We start from the raw sequence: 17,036 nt of genomic DNA on the forward strand, positions 1-17,036 counted from the left end.
TCTATAGGCACTTCCAGCCCCCTATAGACCCCCACACTGACCGCCCCCAGCCCCCTATAGACGCCGCCGGGACCTATAGCCCCCCCGGCCCCTATAGAGCCCCCAGAGCCGCCCTCCCGGCAGGTTCCTCCTTTATTTTGGCCTCAGGGGTTTTTTTTGCGTTTTTTGTTGTTTTTTGGCTCCCGGCGGCTGGGCGGGGTTTGTACAAGGGGCCTGTACATATGTATAGGGGCGGGGGCACGCGGGGGGGCTCGGCTGCCGTTTTGGGGCCGTTTGGGCCTTTTCCGCTTCTTTTTCCCGAGGGGGGGGGCACGGCACACACGGGGGGGCTAACGCAGCTACGACACCACGGGGGGGGGTCGCGGGGGGGGTGGGGGGGCGGGGGGGGTGGGGGTGCAGCCCCCCCGCGGGGGGGCCCGTCGGCTCGTGTAGGAGGTGCCAAGGCCGCGCCGTGAGATGCATTCAGAGACGGGGGGGGGCCCCCCCAAAACCCCGAGGAGTTACGGGGGGGCCCTGAAGGGTTACGGGGGGGGGGGCTGAAATTTGGGGGGGCAAAATCCCCCCCCCCCCCAATTTGGTCTAAAGAGAACCCAGGCGGCCGGGGCCCCCCCCTCGGCCCGGGCTGGGGGGGGGGCCTTATTTTTTTGGCTAAGTCCAACGGGGGTCCCCGCCCCCCCCCGTTGTGAGGCGCTTTTTGGGGGGCGTCCCCCCCCCGCCATCCCCAGCCCCCCCCCGTTGCACTGGGGGCGGGGGGGGGCACTTAGGGGTCCCCCCCTTTGGCAGTGGAGGGGGGTTGGGGGGGCCCTTAAATGGGGGTTGAGGAGGGGGTTGGGGTCCCCCCCCCTTGGCTGGGGGGGGGGGAGCCCTTTGCTGGGGGTCTCTGGGGGTCCCTTTTTGGCTTGGGGGCATCCCCAGTGCCGTGGGGGCTCCCCCAGTGCTAGGGGGGGTTCCCAGTGCCGTGGGGGCTCCCATTTTGCCAGTGGGGGGGTCCCCAGCACCATGGGGGCTCCCCCAATGCCATGGAGGGGTCCCCAGCACCATGGGGGTTCCCCCAGTGCCGTGGGGGCTCCCATTTTGCCATGGAGGGGTCCCCAGCACCGTGGGGGCTCCCCCAATGCCACGGGGGGGTCCCCAGCTCCGTGGGGGCTCCCCCAGTGCCGTGGGGGCTCCCATTTTGCCATGGAGGGGTCCCCAGCACCGTGGGGGCTCCCCCAATGCCATGGGGACTCCCCAGCTCTGTGGGGGCTCCCCATCCCCGCCAGCCTGGGGGGTCCCGGCTAGTCGAGGGGGGGGGCGGCGGAGGGGCTGGCGGGGCCGGAGCTGCCGGCGGCGGTGCCGCGGGCGCCGCTGTACTGGCCGATGAAGGAGCCGTCCTCGTTGAACTGGACGTCGGCGCTGCCCCCGTACCCCGCCAGGCTGTCGTCACTGCCCAGCGCCGCCCCGGCGGCTGCCAGCGACCGCCCCGAGCTGCCCGAGGCCTTCTCCTCGCCGTCACTGCACCGGCACCGCACCGTCACCGCCACCGCCACCCCGTTGCCACCGCCATTGCCACCGCCACCCCGTTGCCACCACCACCCCATCGCCACCGTCACCGCCCCGTGCTGGGGGACGTGGGGACGGGGTGCCAGGGAGGGTCAGGGGGCACGAGGGCATGCGAGTGGCTGCTGGGAGGGGGGACGCATGCACGAGGACCCCCCCTTTGCACGAGGACCCCCCCTTGTATAAGGACCCCCCCCCTTACACGAAGACCACCCCCTTGCACGAGGGCCCATGTCCAGGGTGCCCCCCACCCTGCAGGTCCAACAGCCTCCCCACACCCCCCCCAGGCACCCCAGCGTCCGGCGGCCCCCCCAGGGGGTGCGGTGACCCCCCCCGGGGTCCAGCAGCCTCCCCAGGGGCCCCAGCCCCCCCCTTACCTCTCCAGGGACCTGCGTTAGCCAAGGCGGCAGCGGGGAGAGACAAAGCGTCAGGGGAGGGGGGCAAAAGCGGGGGGGGGGGGGCTGGAGCTGAAGCCCCGTCCCTGGGGGCAATTGGGGGGGGGGGACGGGGACACACAGTTAACGGGGAGGCGAGCAATTAGTGAGAGGGGGGCAATTGGGGAGGGGCAATTAGTGGGGGGGGGCAGTGAGTGAAGGGAGGGGGCAGTTCGGCGGGGTGCAGCAGAGGGCGCCCAGCAGCTCTGGCCCCGCCTACCGCGATAAGCTCCGCCTCCCTTTGCCAGGCCCCGCCCCCCCGGCCAGGCCCCGCCCCTCACCTGTACTCCCCGAAGGTCTCGTCCTTCATGGGCCGGGCCTCCGAGTCCACCTGCGTGTCCTCCTTGTCCTTCACTGGGGGGGCACCACTCGGTTCGGGGGGGCCGGGACCCCCCGGGACCCCCCCCAGCTATGGGGACCCCCCACACCTAAGGAACACCCCCCCCAGGGCCTCGGAACCCTCCCCATGTGTGTCATCCCCCCCCTAAATACCCCCCCAGCCTTGGGGACCCCTCCCTCAAATTAGAGACCCCCCTCCCCAAGCCTTGGGGACCCCCCCATAATTCAAGGGACCCCCCTATAACTCAAGGAACCCCCCCCATAACTTAGGGGACCCCCCCCATAACTTAGGGGACCCCCCCCAAAACCTCGAGGAAAGCGTCAGTGGCCTTGAGGATGCAGCAGGGGGGGGTCTGCAAGGTCCCAAGGGCCCCCAAGGGTTTGGGGGGGGTGCGGGGGGGGTGCGGGGGGGCTCTGGGCTCACCCGAATACTTGCCCCCCTTGCTGCGCTTGATGAAGCAGAGGATGAGGAGGAGGAGGAGCAGCAGCACCACGGCGCTGACGAAGCCGATGAACCAGCCCTCGGTGGCGAAGCCGCCCGCGGGGCTCGGCACGACTGGGGGGCGAGGTGTGTCAGTGGGGGGGGTACAACCACCGTTGGGGACCCCTCCCAGCACCCCCCGAGCAGCCTGGCTGGGGAAGGAGCGGTTTTGGGGGGTTCCCCATGCACTCGGGGGGGTTGGGGGGAAAAGGTGGTTTCAAGGGGACCGGAAGCAGCTCGGGGGGGGTTTCAAGGGTCCCCTCGGGGGAAAGGGAGGGGGGTTTCAGGGTGCCCCGAGGCAGCTGGAGGCGGTTTCAGGGGTCCCCTCGGGGAGAAAAGGGGGGTTCAGGGGGCTCTGACACGGCTGGAGGGCGTTTCAGGGGTCCCCTCAGGGGGGAAAAAGGCGGTTTCGTGGGTCCCCGGCGCAGCAGCGGTGGTTTCGAGGCTGCTCACGGGAGGAAAGCGTGTTTGGGAGGGGTCCACGGGGGGGGGGGCCCGGGGGGGTCCGGGGGGGCCGGGGGGGACTCACGCGTGCCGTTGGTCTGCACCACGCTCTCCCAGAAGGCCACGCGCTCGCCCGAGTGGTTGCGCCCCACGAACTGGACGCGGTAGGAGGTGCCGGGGCGCAGGTCCCCCAGGCGGTACAGCCCCAGCGAGGAGTTGGCGCGCCCCGAGGTGCGCCAGGGCTCCTCCGCTGCGGGGGGGGCGGGGGGTCACCGACAGCGGGGAGACCCCCCCACACACACACCTCCCCCAGAGCCCCACGGGAGACCCCCACACCCCTCACCCCCTCTTTTCCTGGGACGTCCTAAGCCCCGTCCCCCCATCAAAACGCACCCAGGGGCTCCCCAAAACCCCCCGTGGAACCCCCCCTCACCCCACATCACCCCACCCCACTGCTGCTACCCAAGGGCCCCCCCCCCCCTTACCCAGAGCCCCCCCAAGCCCCACGCGGGACTCCCCAAACCCCATTTTCCCCCTCCCTGCCTCACCTCTCCCCGCTCAGGAGCCCCCAAACCCCACCCGGACCCCCCATACCCACCCCCCTGCCCCCCCCCGCCAAGTCCCAGTGGGCCGCCCTTACTGGTTTTGCTCATGTACTGGACCTCGAACTCGATGTTGGCCTGGGGGTGGGCGAGGGTCCAGTGCAGGAGGGTGAAGTCCTCCCCCACCTCGCGCACCTCCACGCTCCCCAGCACCGGCAGCACTGCGGGGGGGGCGGAGCTCAGCAAAAACGGGGGGATCCCCCCCCTTTCCCCCATGTTCAGCAGCCCCCCATGTGGTGGGGATGACAGCCAGCATCTGGGGTCCCCCCTGGTATTGGGGTCCCCGAGAACGGAGCACCCCCAGGATCAGCCCTGCCTGGGCATTTTGGGGCCCTGCCAAGTGTCTCGGGGTCCCCCAAGGCCCACCTGGGGGTCTCAAGGCCCCCCCTGCCATTTCCAGACCCCCCCCGTGGTGCTTTTGGGGCTACTCTGGCGGTCTCCGAGCCCCCCGTGGGGGTCTCAGCACACTCCGTGGTGGTTTCGGGGCCCCTCTGGTGGTTTCATGGTCCCCCCGACGGTGTCAGGGTCCCCCACGGGGGTCTCAAGGCTCCCCCTGCCATTTCCAGACCCCCCTCCCCCGTGGTGGTTTTGGGGCTACCCTGGCGGTCTCCGCGCCCCCCGTGGGGGTCTCAGCACACCCCCTGGGGGTACCCACCGGGCTCGGGGAGCAGGCTGCCCTGGCGCAGCAGGGCGGGGCCGGGCCCCTGGCGCGTCACGGCGCGCAGGGCGAAGCGGTAGCGGCCGCGGGGGGCCAGGCGCCCCAGGGTGGTGTTGAGGGTCCCGGCGGGGAAGGAGAGCTCGTCGGGCAGCCCCCCCTCCGTCTGGTTCACTGCGGGGCAGCCTCAGCACCCCCACCCCAAACACCCCCACAGCCCCCCCCCAAACACCCCCCATAACCCCCCCAATGCCCACGCACATCCCCAAACACCCCCCGTGCCCCTCCAAACTCCCAAACACCCCCCAAAGTCCCGTCCAAAGCCCCCCTAAATCCCACACATTCCCACGTGTCCCCCCGCTCCCCCCCGTACTCCCCCAACCTCCCCTGAAGCCCCCCAAACCCCCACATACCCCCCACACTGCCCCAGACACCCCCAAATGCCCCCAAGCACCCCCAGTGCTGCCAGTACCCCCTCCCAGTGCTCCCAGTAGCTCACCCAGCACCCCCAGTGCCCCCGAGTTCTCAGTGTCCCCCAGCATTCCCAGTATCCCCTCCCAGTGCTCCCAGTACCCCTCCCAGCACTCCTAGAGCCTGCCCCGTGCTCCCAGTGCCCCCTCAGTGCTCCCAGAGCCCCCTCCCAGTGTCCCCCAGTGCCTCCCAGTGCCCCCAGCAGCGGACCCTGGCGGTACTGGAGCAGGAAGCCGGTGAGGATGCCGTTGGGGTGCCGCGGACGCTTCCACTCCAGGGCCAGGGTCGTCTCGCCCACGCGCTCCACGTGCAGCTCCTCGGGGGGGCCCGGCACTGGCGGGGGGGGCAGCGTCAGGGACCCCCGAACCGCCAAGGCGGGGGTCCCCCCACCGGGGAGTGTAGGGACCCCCTCAGGGACAGAGGAGACCCCCAAAATGGGGAGAGGGGACAAGCACACTGGGGACAGAGGGGAGCCAGGAGGCTGTTGGCGGTCTCCAGGGGCATTTGGGGGTCTCCAGGGGTATTTGGGGGTCCCCTGGGCAGGGTTGGGGGGTCCCAGGGATGGAGTTAGGGGCTCTCAGGGGCAATTGGGGGGCCTCAGAGGTTCTTAGGGGTCCCCAACACAGGGCTGGGGTTCCCTGGGGTCCCTAGGGCAGATTTCGGGGGTCTGGGGGAGGTGTGGGGGTCCCCGGGAGGGGCCTCACCTCCCTCGGGGGTGTCGAAGCGGATCTCGTCGCTGGGGGGGCCGTCCCCCCGCCCATTGAAGACGACGACCTGGAGGCGGTAGCGGCTCCAGGGGCGCAGCCCCCCCAGCAGCACCCCGCTGGCCTCGCCGGGCACCGTCAGCACCCCGGGGTGCCCCCCGGGGTGGGTGGGGGGGGCCTGCCGGCGCGCCCGCTCCCCCACCCAGCCCTCACGCCAGTACAGCACCTGGGGTGGGGGGGGCATGTCAGGCAGCAGGGACCCCCCCGAAGCTGCCTCGGCGCCCCTGAGCCGCCCCCCCAAACCCCACAGCCCCCCTGTACCCCCATCGCTGCTCCCCGTCCCCAGCAGCCCCCCCTCACCCCCCAAATCCCCTTGCCCGTTGCCCCCCAGGCCCCCCTACCCGAAATCCCCGGAGGTGCCCGCGCAGGTCTCGGGGGGCTCCCGCCAGGCTCCAGCGCACCCGCACGCTGGTGCTGTTCAGGATCTCCACCCCCACGTTTTCGGGGTACACCAGTGGCACTGGGGGGGGGGGAAGCAGTGTGAGCCCCCAAAACCACACAGTGGGGGGGCTGCAAACCCCTGGAGGACCCCCAACGTGGGCATCCCCCAGGAGATCCGCAGAGAGAGGGCCCCCCAAAATGGGAAGCCTCCAACCCCACCCCCAGTATGGGTTAGTCCCAGAGAGGACCCCCAAAATGCACCCCTAGATCTGGGTCTCCCCTTCTCCATGACTCTGCAGCCCAGATTCGGGGTCCCCCCACCCTGGGGTCTCTTAGCACCCCCCAATCTGAGACTCACCCCCCTCCCCAGGGTCTCTCCACCCCCAGAATTGGGGACACCCAGCCTGGGGTCTCTCAGCACCCCTAGATTCGGGGTCTCCCCATCTTCGGGTCTTGGCACCCCCAGATTTGGGGTCCTCCCCTGTTGGGGGTCTCCCAGCATCCCCAGATTTGGGATGTCCCCACCTTGGTGTTTCCCAGCACCCCCAGAACTGGGGACCCCCACCTTGATGTCTCTCAGCATCCCTAGATTTGGGGTCTCCCCACCTTTGGGACCCCCAGATTTGAGGTCCTCCACTGTTGTGGGTCTCCCAGGACCCCCAGATTTGGGGTCCTCCCCCCCGAGAGTCTCTCTGCCCCCACAATTGCCCCCCACCCCGCACAGGGGGTTTTGGGGGGCCCCGACTCACGGTCCTCTCCCGAGTAGCCGACGATGATGGGGGGCTCGGGGCCCTTCCCGGCGCTGTTGACCGCCTGCACCCGGATCTCGTAGGGGCTGAAGGTGGGGGTGCCCCCCACCACGACGGGGGGGCCCCCCACCGTCTCCTCGTGCCAGTGGCCCAGGGCCGGCTCCAGCGCCCGCCATTGCACCCGGTACCGCACCTCGGCCGCGTTCCACTCCCCCGGCGCCAGCGGCTGCGGGCAGGACCTCAGTGCCCCCCCCCGAACCCCCAAATCCACCCCCCAGGCTCCCCAAACCCCGAGGGACCCTCCCAGCTCCCTCTGAGCTCCCCAAAGCTCTCCCAGCATAGAGGGGCCCCCGAAACCTACCCCACGTCTCCCAGAACCCGAGACACAGGAACCCCCCCAAGCAGCTCCAGGCCCCTCTGACCCCCCCAAACCTGCCCCAAGCTGAAGGGACCCCCCCAAACCCACCCCAAGCCTCCCAAACCTGCCCCGAGCCCACCCAGAGCCCTCCAAGTCTACCCTGATACCCCCAGAGCCCCCCCAAACCTGCCCCAAGCCCCCCACCCCAAACCTGCCCTCACCTTCCCACTCCTCCCAACCCTGCTCCAGTCCCCCCCGATCCCCCCAAACCCCCACTGGGGTCCCCCAGCCCCCCCCAGCTCCCCGCAGCCCCCCCTCCCGGGCGCCTGGGTCCCCAGTACCTGCCAGGTGATGACCAGGTTGTTGGTCTCGTTGCCTTCACCCTTCACCCCCCCAGGGTTGCGCTCGGGGGCTGGGGGGGGGGGGATGGAGGCTCAGAGACCCCCCTCAGATTCCCGCAGACCTTTTGGGGGGGGCTTAGAGACACCCCCCAACCCCTTCGGGTGGTCAGTACCAGTCGGATGTGGGATATGGGGGCGTGGGGGTCCCCCTGGAGGATTGGGGTCCCTTTGGGGTGGTTCATGGTCCCCAGGAGCATTTGGGGGGGGGTCTTACCTGGGGGGGGGCAAAGGGGTTTTGGGGTCCCCAGGGTGCCTGGGAAGCACTTACCTGCCAGGGGGTGGCAATGGGGCACTGCGGGGGGGTGTTGCAGGTCCCCGGGCAGAATTTGGGAGGGCATTTACCCAGCGGGGGGGTGAAGATGGGGGTTTTGGGGTCCCAGTGGGCACTCACCCGCGGGGGGGGTGGAAATGGGGGCGCTGGGGGCGCTTGGCTCCCCCCGGCCGTAGGCGTTGGCCGCCAGCACCCGGAAGCGGTAGCGGCCGTAGGGCGAGAGGGTGAGGGGGGCCCAGGGCTGCTCCCCCGGCACCGTCAGCCGCTCCACGAAGCGCCCGGGCGCGAAGATGCCCTCCTCCTCCTCCACCACGAACTCTGGGGGGCGCGGGCGGAGGGGAGGGGTTAGAGGTGGCCCCCGAACCCCCCCAGCACCCCCAAATCCCCACTGCCTCCGCCCTCCTCCCACCCTGACAACCCCAGGCCCCTCCCTGAACACCAGGACACCCCCTGAACCCCTCCGGTTCCCCCAAACCCCTCAGCCCCCCCCATGACCTCTGAACCCCTCCAAGACCACCCTGACACCCCCCCCCAGACACCCCAAATCCCCCCAGGACCCTGTGAAACCCCCCAGACCCCCTCCAGGACCCCATCAGCTCCCAACAGGCCTGAACTGCCCCCGACACGTCCTGACCTCCCCATAGCCCCCCCCAGGCACCCCAGCTCCCCCTGATCTCCCCTCTCCAGGTCTCCCCCTGGAGACCCCCGGGACCCCCCCAGGACTTCCCAGCCCCCCCTTACTCTCCACGGGGCTGTTGTGCTCGTCCCCCGGGGTCCAGGTGAGCCGGACCTGGCGCTCGCCCACCTCCAGCACCTGCAGCTCCCGCACGGGGCCCGGCCGGCCTGGGGGGGGTCAGGGCAGTTAGTGGGGGGCAGTGGGGCAGAACTGGTGTGACGGGGGCAGAACTGGGGTCACTGGGGCAGTACTGGGGCAGAACTGGGGCAGAACTGGGGCAGAATCACAGCAGAACTAGGGGTAACGGAGGCAGAAGCAGGGCAGACCCAGCCATGGGCGCAGTGGCACCTCGGGAGGATTTGGGGGGCCCCCGCAGCAGGGTCCCACATCCCCCCTGGGGTTTGGGGGCGGGGGGGGGAGCTCACCCACGACACGGAGCTGCGCCTCGGCCTCGACGGCGTCCAGGAGGGTCCAGGCGCGGCAGGAGAAGGTCCCCTGGTCGGCGTAGTCCACCCCGGCCACCGTCAGCGTGTCCCCGGTCAGCGAGTACCTGTGGGGAGGGGGCGGGCGCTGTCAGCCACCCGGGGGGGGCCGTGGGACCCCCCAGTCTCCCCCCCCAGCCCCCTCACTTGTCACTGTCGGCTGTTTCGCGCAGCAGCCGCCCATCCCGGCGCCACTCGAGGCCGCGGGGGGCCAGCCCGGGGTCAAAGGTGGCCACGCAGCGGAAGGTCACCGTCTCCCCCTTCTTCGCCGTCGCGCTCTGGGGGGGCACCTCGATCCGTGTTGCCGCTGCCGCGGGCGGCAAAGGGTTAAACAGGGGGGCAAGGGGAGGCGGGAAGGATTTGGGGGGGCCCTGGAGTGCTCTGAGGGTCCCAGGAAGAATTTGGGGGAACCTGAAGGGGCTCTGAGGGTCCCGGGAAGGATCTGGGAGGGCTCGGGGGGGGCCCCAATGAGGATATAGGAGTCTCAGGAAGGATTTGGGGGGCACAGGAGGGCTCTTGGGGATGCCAGGAAAGATCTGGGGGGCTCTATAGGGTTCTAGGGGATTCCAGAGGAGACCTGGGGGGGCTGGAGGATCCCAGAAAGGATTTGGGGGGCACAGGAGGGCTCAAGGGGGTCCCAAGAAGACTCTGGTGGATCCCAGGAAAGATTTAGGGGGTCCCTGGGAGGCTCTGGGGAATCCTGAGAAGGATCTGGGGGAGACTGGAGAGCCCTGGAAGGTCCTGGGAAGGATTTAGGGGGTCCTGGGGGGCTCTGAGGGATCCCAGGAAGGATTTGGGGGTCCCAAAGGTGCTCCAGGGGGGCATCCCAGGGGGTCACTGAGTGACCTGGGCAGTCCCAGGGGGGCTGGGGGGCGTCCCCGAGGGTGCCGGTACCTTTGACGTCGAGGTGGGCGACGACGCTGGCGTTGCTGTGGGCGTTGTGGGCCCGGCAGGTGAAGGGGCCCCCGTCCCCCCGCGCTGCCGGGCCCAGCCGCAGGGTCCCGTTGGTGAAGACAAAGGCCCGGTCGTCCTGCAGGGCCGGCTCCAGCCCCGGCGTCAGCCTGGTGGGGGGGGCAGAGCGTCGGGGGGGGGGACTGGGGGGCCCGGGAGGTCTGGAAGGGGGCCCGGGGGGGCTCTCACCACTCGACGGTGGGCGCGGGGGCCCCGAAGGCCCGGCAGTGCAGGAACACCGTCCGGTTCTCCACCACCGCGTACGACGTCTCGTCCGGCGTCAGGATCTTCACCGGCAGCTCTGGGGGGGCGCGGGGCAGTGAACGGGGTGCCCGGATCCTCCCGGGGCCCCAAATCCACCCCCCAGGCCCCCCCAACCCCCCCCCGAATCTCCCACTCCCCTCCCAGAACATTGAGGCAGCCCCGGCCATCACCATGGCAACAGGTACCCTGGTTGCCATAGAGCTGGCCATCACCATGGCGACAGCTGCCTAGCAGGGTTGCTGTGGGAGCAGTGATTGATAAGGCAGGTTGCCACGGCAACCATCTCCAGGCTGGGTTGCCATGGTGACGGCTAGGCAAGGGGCCTGTTGCCCGGTCGCAACGGAGGGGGTTGCTACGGGGGGCACTGTTGCCATGGGGCTGGTTGCTAAGGGGTTGTCAGGGGAGGGTGTCACTCAGGGATGGTTGCTGGGGGGGCGTGCAGTTGCTGGGGAGACCTGGTTGCCATGGGGATGTGGTTGCCAAGGGGGGGGATGCGGTTGCCAAGGGGGGGGATGCGGTCGCGGCGGGAACCACATCTGTGGCCGGGGAACACCATCACACGGGGATGCCGTCGCCAACGCGACGCCATCGCCGCGGGGACAGTCGCCAGGGAGGATGCGGCTGTAGGGGGGGGATGCCGTCGCCACAGGGACGGTTGCCAGGGGCAGCCTGTTGCCGTAGGGATGCGGTTCCCCAGGGGAACGCCCTTGGCAGGGGGAGGGCTGCGGGGGGACGCGGGTGCCCGGGGAGGGGTCCAGGTGGCCAGGACGGGGTCCCGGTGGCCCGGGGGGTTCCCGGTGGCCCCCACGCACCCACAACGTAGACGAAGGCGTTGGCCAGCAGGCGCCCGTGGCGGTTGTGGGCCTCGCACTGGGCCACCAGCGTGTCGTTGGGCTCCAGGCGGGACAGCACTAGCATGCCCTCCCGCACCGTCCACCGGCCGGCCCCCGGCACCTCTGCAACGGGGGGGTGAGGGCACCCGCGGGACCCCCGCACCCCCAGGGACCCCTGCTGCCTCGCTGGGGACCCCCACACACCCCCAGGAACTCCTGCTGCCTCCCCGGGACCCCTATAGCCACCCCGGGGACCCCTCACACCCCCAGGGACCCCCGCTGCCTCCCTGGGGACCCCAACACCCCCCAGAGACCCCCGCTGCCTCCCTGGGGAATCCCACAGCCACCCCGGGGACCCCCCACATCCCCAGGGACTCTCGCACCCCCCCCCAGGGACCCCCGCTCCCTCCCTGGGGACCCCTACAGCCACCCCGGGGACCCCCCACATCCCCAGGGACCCCACTGCTTCCCCGGGGATACCCCAAAACACCCAGGGACCCCCCCACCACCACCCCCACACCACCCCCAGGGACCCTAATGTCTTCCACAGGGACCCCAGAGCACCCCAAAACGCCACAGGGACCCCCAACACCCCCCTCCAGCCCCCGGGACCCCCCAAGGGACCCCACGCGCCCCCTACCCTCGATGGGGACCCCGTTGAGGCGCCAGGCGAGGCGGGGCCGGGGCTTGCCCTCCACCCGGCAGTCCAGTCCCGCCGTCTCCCCGGGGCCGAAGACCCCGCTCTGGGGGCGGCGCACCCAGTACGGGGCCGCTGCGGGGGCGGGGTCAGGGGACCCCCCGCTGCCCCCCGGCACCCCCAGACCCGCCCCCGTGCCTGACAGCACCGCCCGCTGCCCGCCCCAGGGCCTCCCAGTGCCTCCCAGCGGCCCTAGCTCCCGCCCCAGTCCCCCCAGCACCCACCCCAGTGCCTCCCAGTGCCCCCAGTCCCAATCCCAGTGCCCCCAGCTCCCACCCCAGTGCCCCAGCACCCACCCCAGCGCCTGCCAGTGCCTCCCAGCGTTCCCAGTGCCCACCCCAGCAGATCCCAGTGCCTCCCAGTGCCCATAGCTCCCTCCCCAGTGCCCCCAGCATTCACCCCAGCGGCTCCCAGTGCCCCCAATCCCCATAGCTCCCTCCCCAGTGCCACCAGCACCCACCCCAGCGCCTCCCAGTGCCCCCAGTCCCAATCCCAGAGCCTCCCAGTACCACTAGCTCCCACCCCAGTGCGTCCAGCACCCACCCCAGTGCCTCCCAGTGCCCCCAGACCCAATACCAGTGCCTCCCAGTGCACCCAGCACCCACCCCAGTGCCTCCCAGTGCCCCCAGCACCCACCCCAGCTCGTCCCAGTGCCCCCAGCACCCACCCCAGTGCCACCAGCACCCACCCCAGCGCCTCCCAGTGCCCCCAGTCCCAATCCCAGTGGCTCCCAGTGCCTCCCAGTGCCCCTAGCTCCCACCCCAGTGCCCCCAGCACCCACCCCAGTGCCTCCCACTGCCCCTAGCTCCCACCCCAGCGCCCCTAGCTCCCACCCCAGCGCCCCCAGCACCCATCCCAGTGCCTCCCAGTGCCCCCAGCAGCCACCCCAGTGCCTCCCAGGGCCCCCTGTGCCGTACCCTCGACGGTGACGAGGTGGCTGCGGCTCGCCTGGCCCTGGCTGTTCTCGGCCACGCACTCGTACTCGCCGTCGTCCGCCTCCTCCACCGCCCGCAGCCGCAGCGTCTTGTTGAAGTTCTCCAGCGAGGCCCGGCCCGGCGGCAGGGGCCCGTTCAGCCGCTGCCACCGCACCGCCGGCGTGGGGCTGGGGGCCCGCGTCACCAGGGGGGCCGGGACGCCCCCCTCAGCGCCCCAGGGACCCTCCTGGGTCTCCCCCGACACCCCCAGCCCCTCCCCAGGCCCCCTCAGACTCACAGCCCCTCGGCAATGCACTCGAGGACCAGGGTGCCCCCCCGCAGGGCGACGTGGTGGGGCTGCGGGTCCCGGGGCACCACGAGCCGGGGACGGCGAGACTGCACCGAGTTACCTGGGGGGGGGAAGGGGGTTAGCGGGGGGGGCACCCCCAGAGACCCCCCCAGAACCCCCCCATACTCCTGAGGACCCCCCATACACCAAGGGGCTCCCCCCCAAGCCCCAGGGACCTTCATACACCAACAGCCCCCCTCATGAGGCCCGAGGCCCCTGCCCATATTTCTGAGGACCCCCCCATACACCAAGGGACCCTCCTAGAGCCCCCCTCATACTCCCACAGACCCCCACATACACCAAGGGACCCCCCCAGAGCCCCCCTCATACTTCCAGGGACCCCCCCAGAGCCCTAGGGGTGCCCCATATGCCAACAGCCCCCCCCCGAGCCCCCATACTCCCCAGTGACCCCCCTACACACCCCTGAGAGACCCCCCCAGACCATCCTCCCAAGGAGTGGGGGTCTCCAGGGGGCTTTTTGAGGGGGGACCCCAAGGTGGGGCAGCTCTGGGGGCTTGAGGGGGGAGGAGATCCCAAAGTGAGGTCCTCTCTGGGGGAAACCCCCATGGTTTGGGGGGGCTTCTGCTGGAGGGGGCAGTTTTATGGGTGCTGGAGGGCTGTAGGAGAGTTTTAGGGGGGATTTTAAGATGGGGTCCCCTGGAGAGGGTCCCATAAAAGTGATTTGGGGGTAGGAGTGACACGGGGAGGGGGTTAGAGGGTCCCTAGGGCAGCTGGGTTCTGGGGGCAACTGCAGGGGTCCCGGGGGGAAGTTGGGGGTCCCCGGCCCCCCCCCACGCACTGGGGGCGACGCGGAGGTCGAGGGGCTCCTTCTGGATGATGGTGCGGGGTCCCAGGTAGTGGGCGTGGCAGATGTAGTCGGGGTGGCTGTCGCCCACCAGCGCGTTGGCAAAGTAGAGGAACCCGTCCTGCCCCATGCTCACCCGCGCGTCCTGCGCGATGTGCACGATGCCTGGGGGGGGGGGGACACGGGGGGCTCAGGGGGTCCCCGTCACCCCCAGGCCCCCGCCCTGCCTGTAGGGGCACAGGGAAACAGGGTGGGGGGCAGCACGCTTGGGAGGGGGGTGCAACGGAGTGTTGGGAGGGCGACGGGGCGTGGTGAGGGGCAAGGGGGCCTGGAGAGGGGGAGGCGAGGGGTATCGGGACCCCAGGGGTGCTGTGGGGGTGCAATGGGGTGCAGGGGGAATCGGGGGGATCCCAGGTGCTACGTCGGGGGGGTTATGGGGGTGCAGGGGGGTCCCATGGGATTGGGGGGTGCAGGGTGATTGGGGGGTCCCAGGGGTGCAACGGGGTGCAGGGGAGTGTCAGGGGGGTCGCATGGGGTTGTGGGGGTGCAATGGGAATTGGGGGGATCCCAGGTGCTATGGGGTGTCAGGGGGGTTATGGGAGTGCAGGGGGGTCCCATGGGGTGCAATGGGGTGCAGGGGGCTGTCAGGGGGGTCCCATGGGGTTGAGGGGGCTGCAATGGGGTGCAGGGGCATCCCAGGGGTGCAACAGGGTGCAGGGGGTTTATGGGGGTGCAGGGGGTGCCAGGGGCAGTATGGGGGTGCAGCAGGGTGAGGGGATAAGGGGGTGCAGGGGGAGCCGCGTACAAGGGGTGCAGGATCAGCCCCCCCAGCCCTGCCCCGGTTGCTCACGGCTGTTGAGCCAGTAGATCTTGGGGGGCACGGCACTCTTGGGGGGGTCACAGGGCAGCACCACGGGGTCCCCCTCCTCCACCTCCACCGGCATCACCTTCTCCTTGGGCCACTGCGGCGTGTCTGGGGACCACAACGGCTGGGGGTGCACGGGCGTCCGGGGGACCCCCAAACCAGCCAGGGATCCCCGCATCCAGGGGGTTCCCCCTGCCCCCCCAAACCAGCCAGGGATCCCCGCATCCAGGGGGTTCCCACTGCCCCCCCAAACCAGCCAGGGATTCCCGCGTCCAGGGGGTTCCCCCTGCCCCCCCAAACCAGCCAGGGATCCCCGCGTCCAGGGGGTTCCCCCTGCCCCCCCAAACCAGCCAGGGATCCCCACGTCCAGGGGGTTCCCCTGCCCCCCCAAACCAGCCAGGGACCTCGGTGTCTGAGCCTTGAGTGAGGGGTCATGGCAGGGAATTGCGGGTGGGGGAGGACCTAGGAGGACCCTGTGAGATCTGGAGGGCTCCCAGGGGGATTTTAGGGGACCCTCATTGGGTTCTGGGGGGGATGTAGGGGACCCTCAGGGGGCTCTGGGGCACCCTGGGGGGATTTAGGAGACCCCAGGGCAGCTTTTGGGAGATTCAGGGGACCTTCAGGGCAGGTTTTGGGTCACCCAGGGGGGAATTTGGAGGGGCCCAGGAGAGGGCAGAGGCTGCCCGGGGGGGTCTTGGGGTCCCCGGGGGTCTTGGGGTCCCCGTCTCACTCTCGGCGATGACGCGGGCCTCGAGGGAGAGGGCGGTGCCCAGGGAGTTGGCAGCGAAGCAGCGGTACCGGCCCTGCAGGCGCCCGGCCAGGCTGGCGTTGATGACCAGTGTCCCCGCGCCCGGGGCCAGCGTCACCCCCGGGTGCTCCTCGGGGACGAAGGGCTGGTCCTCCCGCGTCCAGCGGTACCTGCGGGCGGGGGCGTCACCGTCACCGCGAGGGGACGCGGGGGACACAGGGGACGCGGGGGGACACTCACTGGACAGGGGGGTTGCCGGTGGCGGAGCACTTGAGGACGACGTCGTCGCTGGGGAAGACGACGAGCTGCTCCTGGGGCTGCTCCGTCAGCTCGGGGGGCTGCAGGACTGCGGGGGGGGGGTCAGCGGGTGGGACACCCGGGGACACCCCAGCACCCCTGGGGACACCCCAGGCACCCCCAAGACTCCCCCAGGACCCCCAGGGACCCCATAGGGCCCTCAGGACCCCCCCCAGGGACCCCTCCCCAGACTCACAGGGACCCCCTCAGGGCCCCCAGGAGCCCCCCAAAGACACTTGGGGACCCCAGACCCCCAACAGACCACCCTGGCACCCCCCAGGGACCCCATAGGGACCACCCAGGACACCACGCTGGGCACCTCAGGGACCCCCGGGGACCCTCCCCAGGCCCCAAAGAGACCCCCAGGGTCCTCAGAGCCACCCAGAGGCCCCCCAAGACCCTCCCCCCAGGGACCCCAGAACCACCCAGGACCCCCCCGGAGGCTCCCAGGACTCCCCCAGACTCACGCTCGTGCAGACCATCTGCACCGTCCCGGGGGGGCAGAAGGGGGAGAGACACAGCAGTGAGCGGGGGGCTCCCCCCGGGCGCGCGGGGCCACGGGGCCCTCGTGAGCGGCCGTGCGAGGCGGAGGGGAGCGAGCGTGCGAGGGGTCCTCGTGCGAGGGGGCAAGCGTGCAAAGAGTCCTCGTGCAAAGGCGCGGGCGGCCCTCGTGCAAGCGGCCCCTCGTGCAAGCGTGCAAGCCCCGCCCCCCGGCTCCGTGCAAGGCCCCCCCGCCCCACTCACACTCCGGGGGGATGGTGATGGCGGCGCCGGGCCCCCCCAGCGCCAGCAGCAGGAGGAGGCCGAGACCCCGGGGCAGAGCCATGGCCGGGGCCGGCGGCAGCGGTGGCCTGGGGGGGGGGGGGGGGGGGGGGCGGAACGGGGTGACTCGGGGGACCCCGGCCTCGGGGAGGGTGGGGGGGGACCCAGGCGTCCGGGACCCCCCCCGCCCCCCCCAGCTCCATTGTGTGGCAGCCACCGCCTCCCCTCCCCTCCCCCCCCCACGGATGCGCCCGTTACCATGGCAACGGCTAATGAGGGAACCTGTCACCTTGGCTCGGGACCCGAGCGACGCCCCCCCCATCCCCGCAGGGGACCCACGGCCCGAGCGCCCCCCCCCCCCCCGCCCTTCAGCACCCTGGACAGGGCACCCGGGACAGCTCCCTCCCGCAGCGGGGACCGATCCCGCCCCGCCCCCCCGGCACCCCGGCATCCGGCCCCCCCGCGCCCCCCCAGGGCGGAAGCGGGGGCGGCCCCGGCGGGAAC

At 71.0% G+C, this 17,036-nt stretch overlaps 1 protein-coding gene across 1 annotated transcript; it reads right to left on the reverse strand.

Moving 5' to 3' along the window:
* Positions 1-1,127: 1,127 nt before the first annotated feature.
* Positions 1,128-16,596, reverse strand: L1CAM (L1 cell adhesion molecule). Its single transcript, XM_075134875.1, has 26 exons — positions 16,515-16,596; positions 15,714-15,819; positions 15,456-15,643; positions 14,711-14,833; positions 13,855-14,025; positions 13,005-13,116; positions 12,710-12,894; positions 11,736-11,867; positions 11,075-11,218; positions 10,188-10,299; positions 9,942-10,108; positions 9,195-9,354; positions 8,991-9,115; positions 8,631-8,732; positions 8,010-8,207; positions 7,559-7,629; positions 6,860-7,085; positions 6,071-6,189; positions 5,670-5,895; positions 5,176-5,298; positions 4,495-4,668; positions 3,878-4,000; positions 3,323-3,487; positions 2,737-2,868; positions 2,255-2,327; positions 1,128-1,494 (listed from the first exon to the last, which is right to left on the reverse strand). Exons 1-26 carry the CDS (start codon positions 16,594-16,596, stop codon positions 1,278-1,280), a joined length of 3,756 nt encoding a protein of 1,251 aa, XP_074990976.1. The 3' UTR covers positions 1,128-1,277.
* Between the last annotated feature and the right edge of the window lie 440 nt (positions 16,597-17,036).

Source organism: Calonectris borealis, chromosome 34 (genome assembly GCF_964195595.1).
Source record: "Calonectris borealis chromosome 34, bCalBor7.hap1.2, whole genome shotgun sequence".
Lineage (NCBI taxonomy): Eukaryota > Metazoa > Chordata > Aves > Procellariiformes > Procellariidae > Calonectris > Calonectris borealis.

Coding starts and splice junctions, on each gene's coding strand:
- L1CAM (XM_075134875.1), bottom strand. CDS start 16,596: ATGGCTCTGCCCCGGGGTCTCGGCCTCCTCCTGCTGCTGGCGCTGGGG. Junction 5,896..6,070: donor GGCACCTCCGGGGATTTCGG/GTAGGGGGGCCT, acceptor CCCCCACCCCAG/GTGCTGTACTGGCGTGAGGG. Junction 4,669..5,175: donor CCTGCTCCAGTACCGCCAGG/GTCCGCTGCTGG, acceptor GCTGCCCCGCAG/TGAACCAGACGGAGGGGGGG.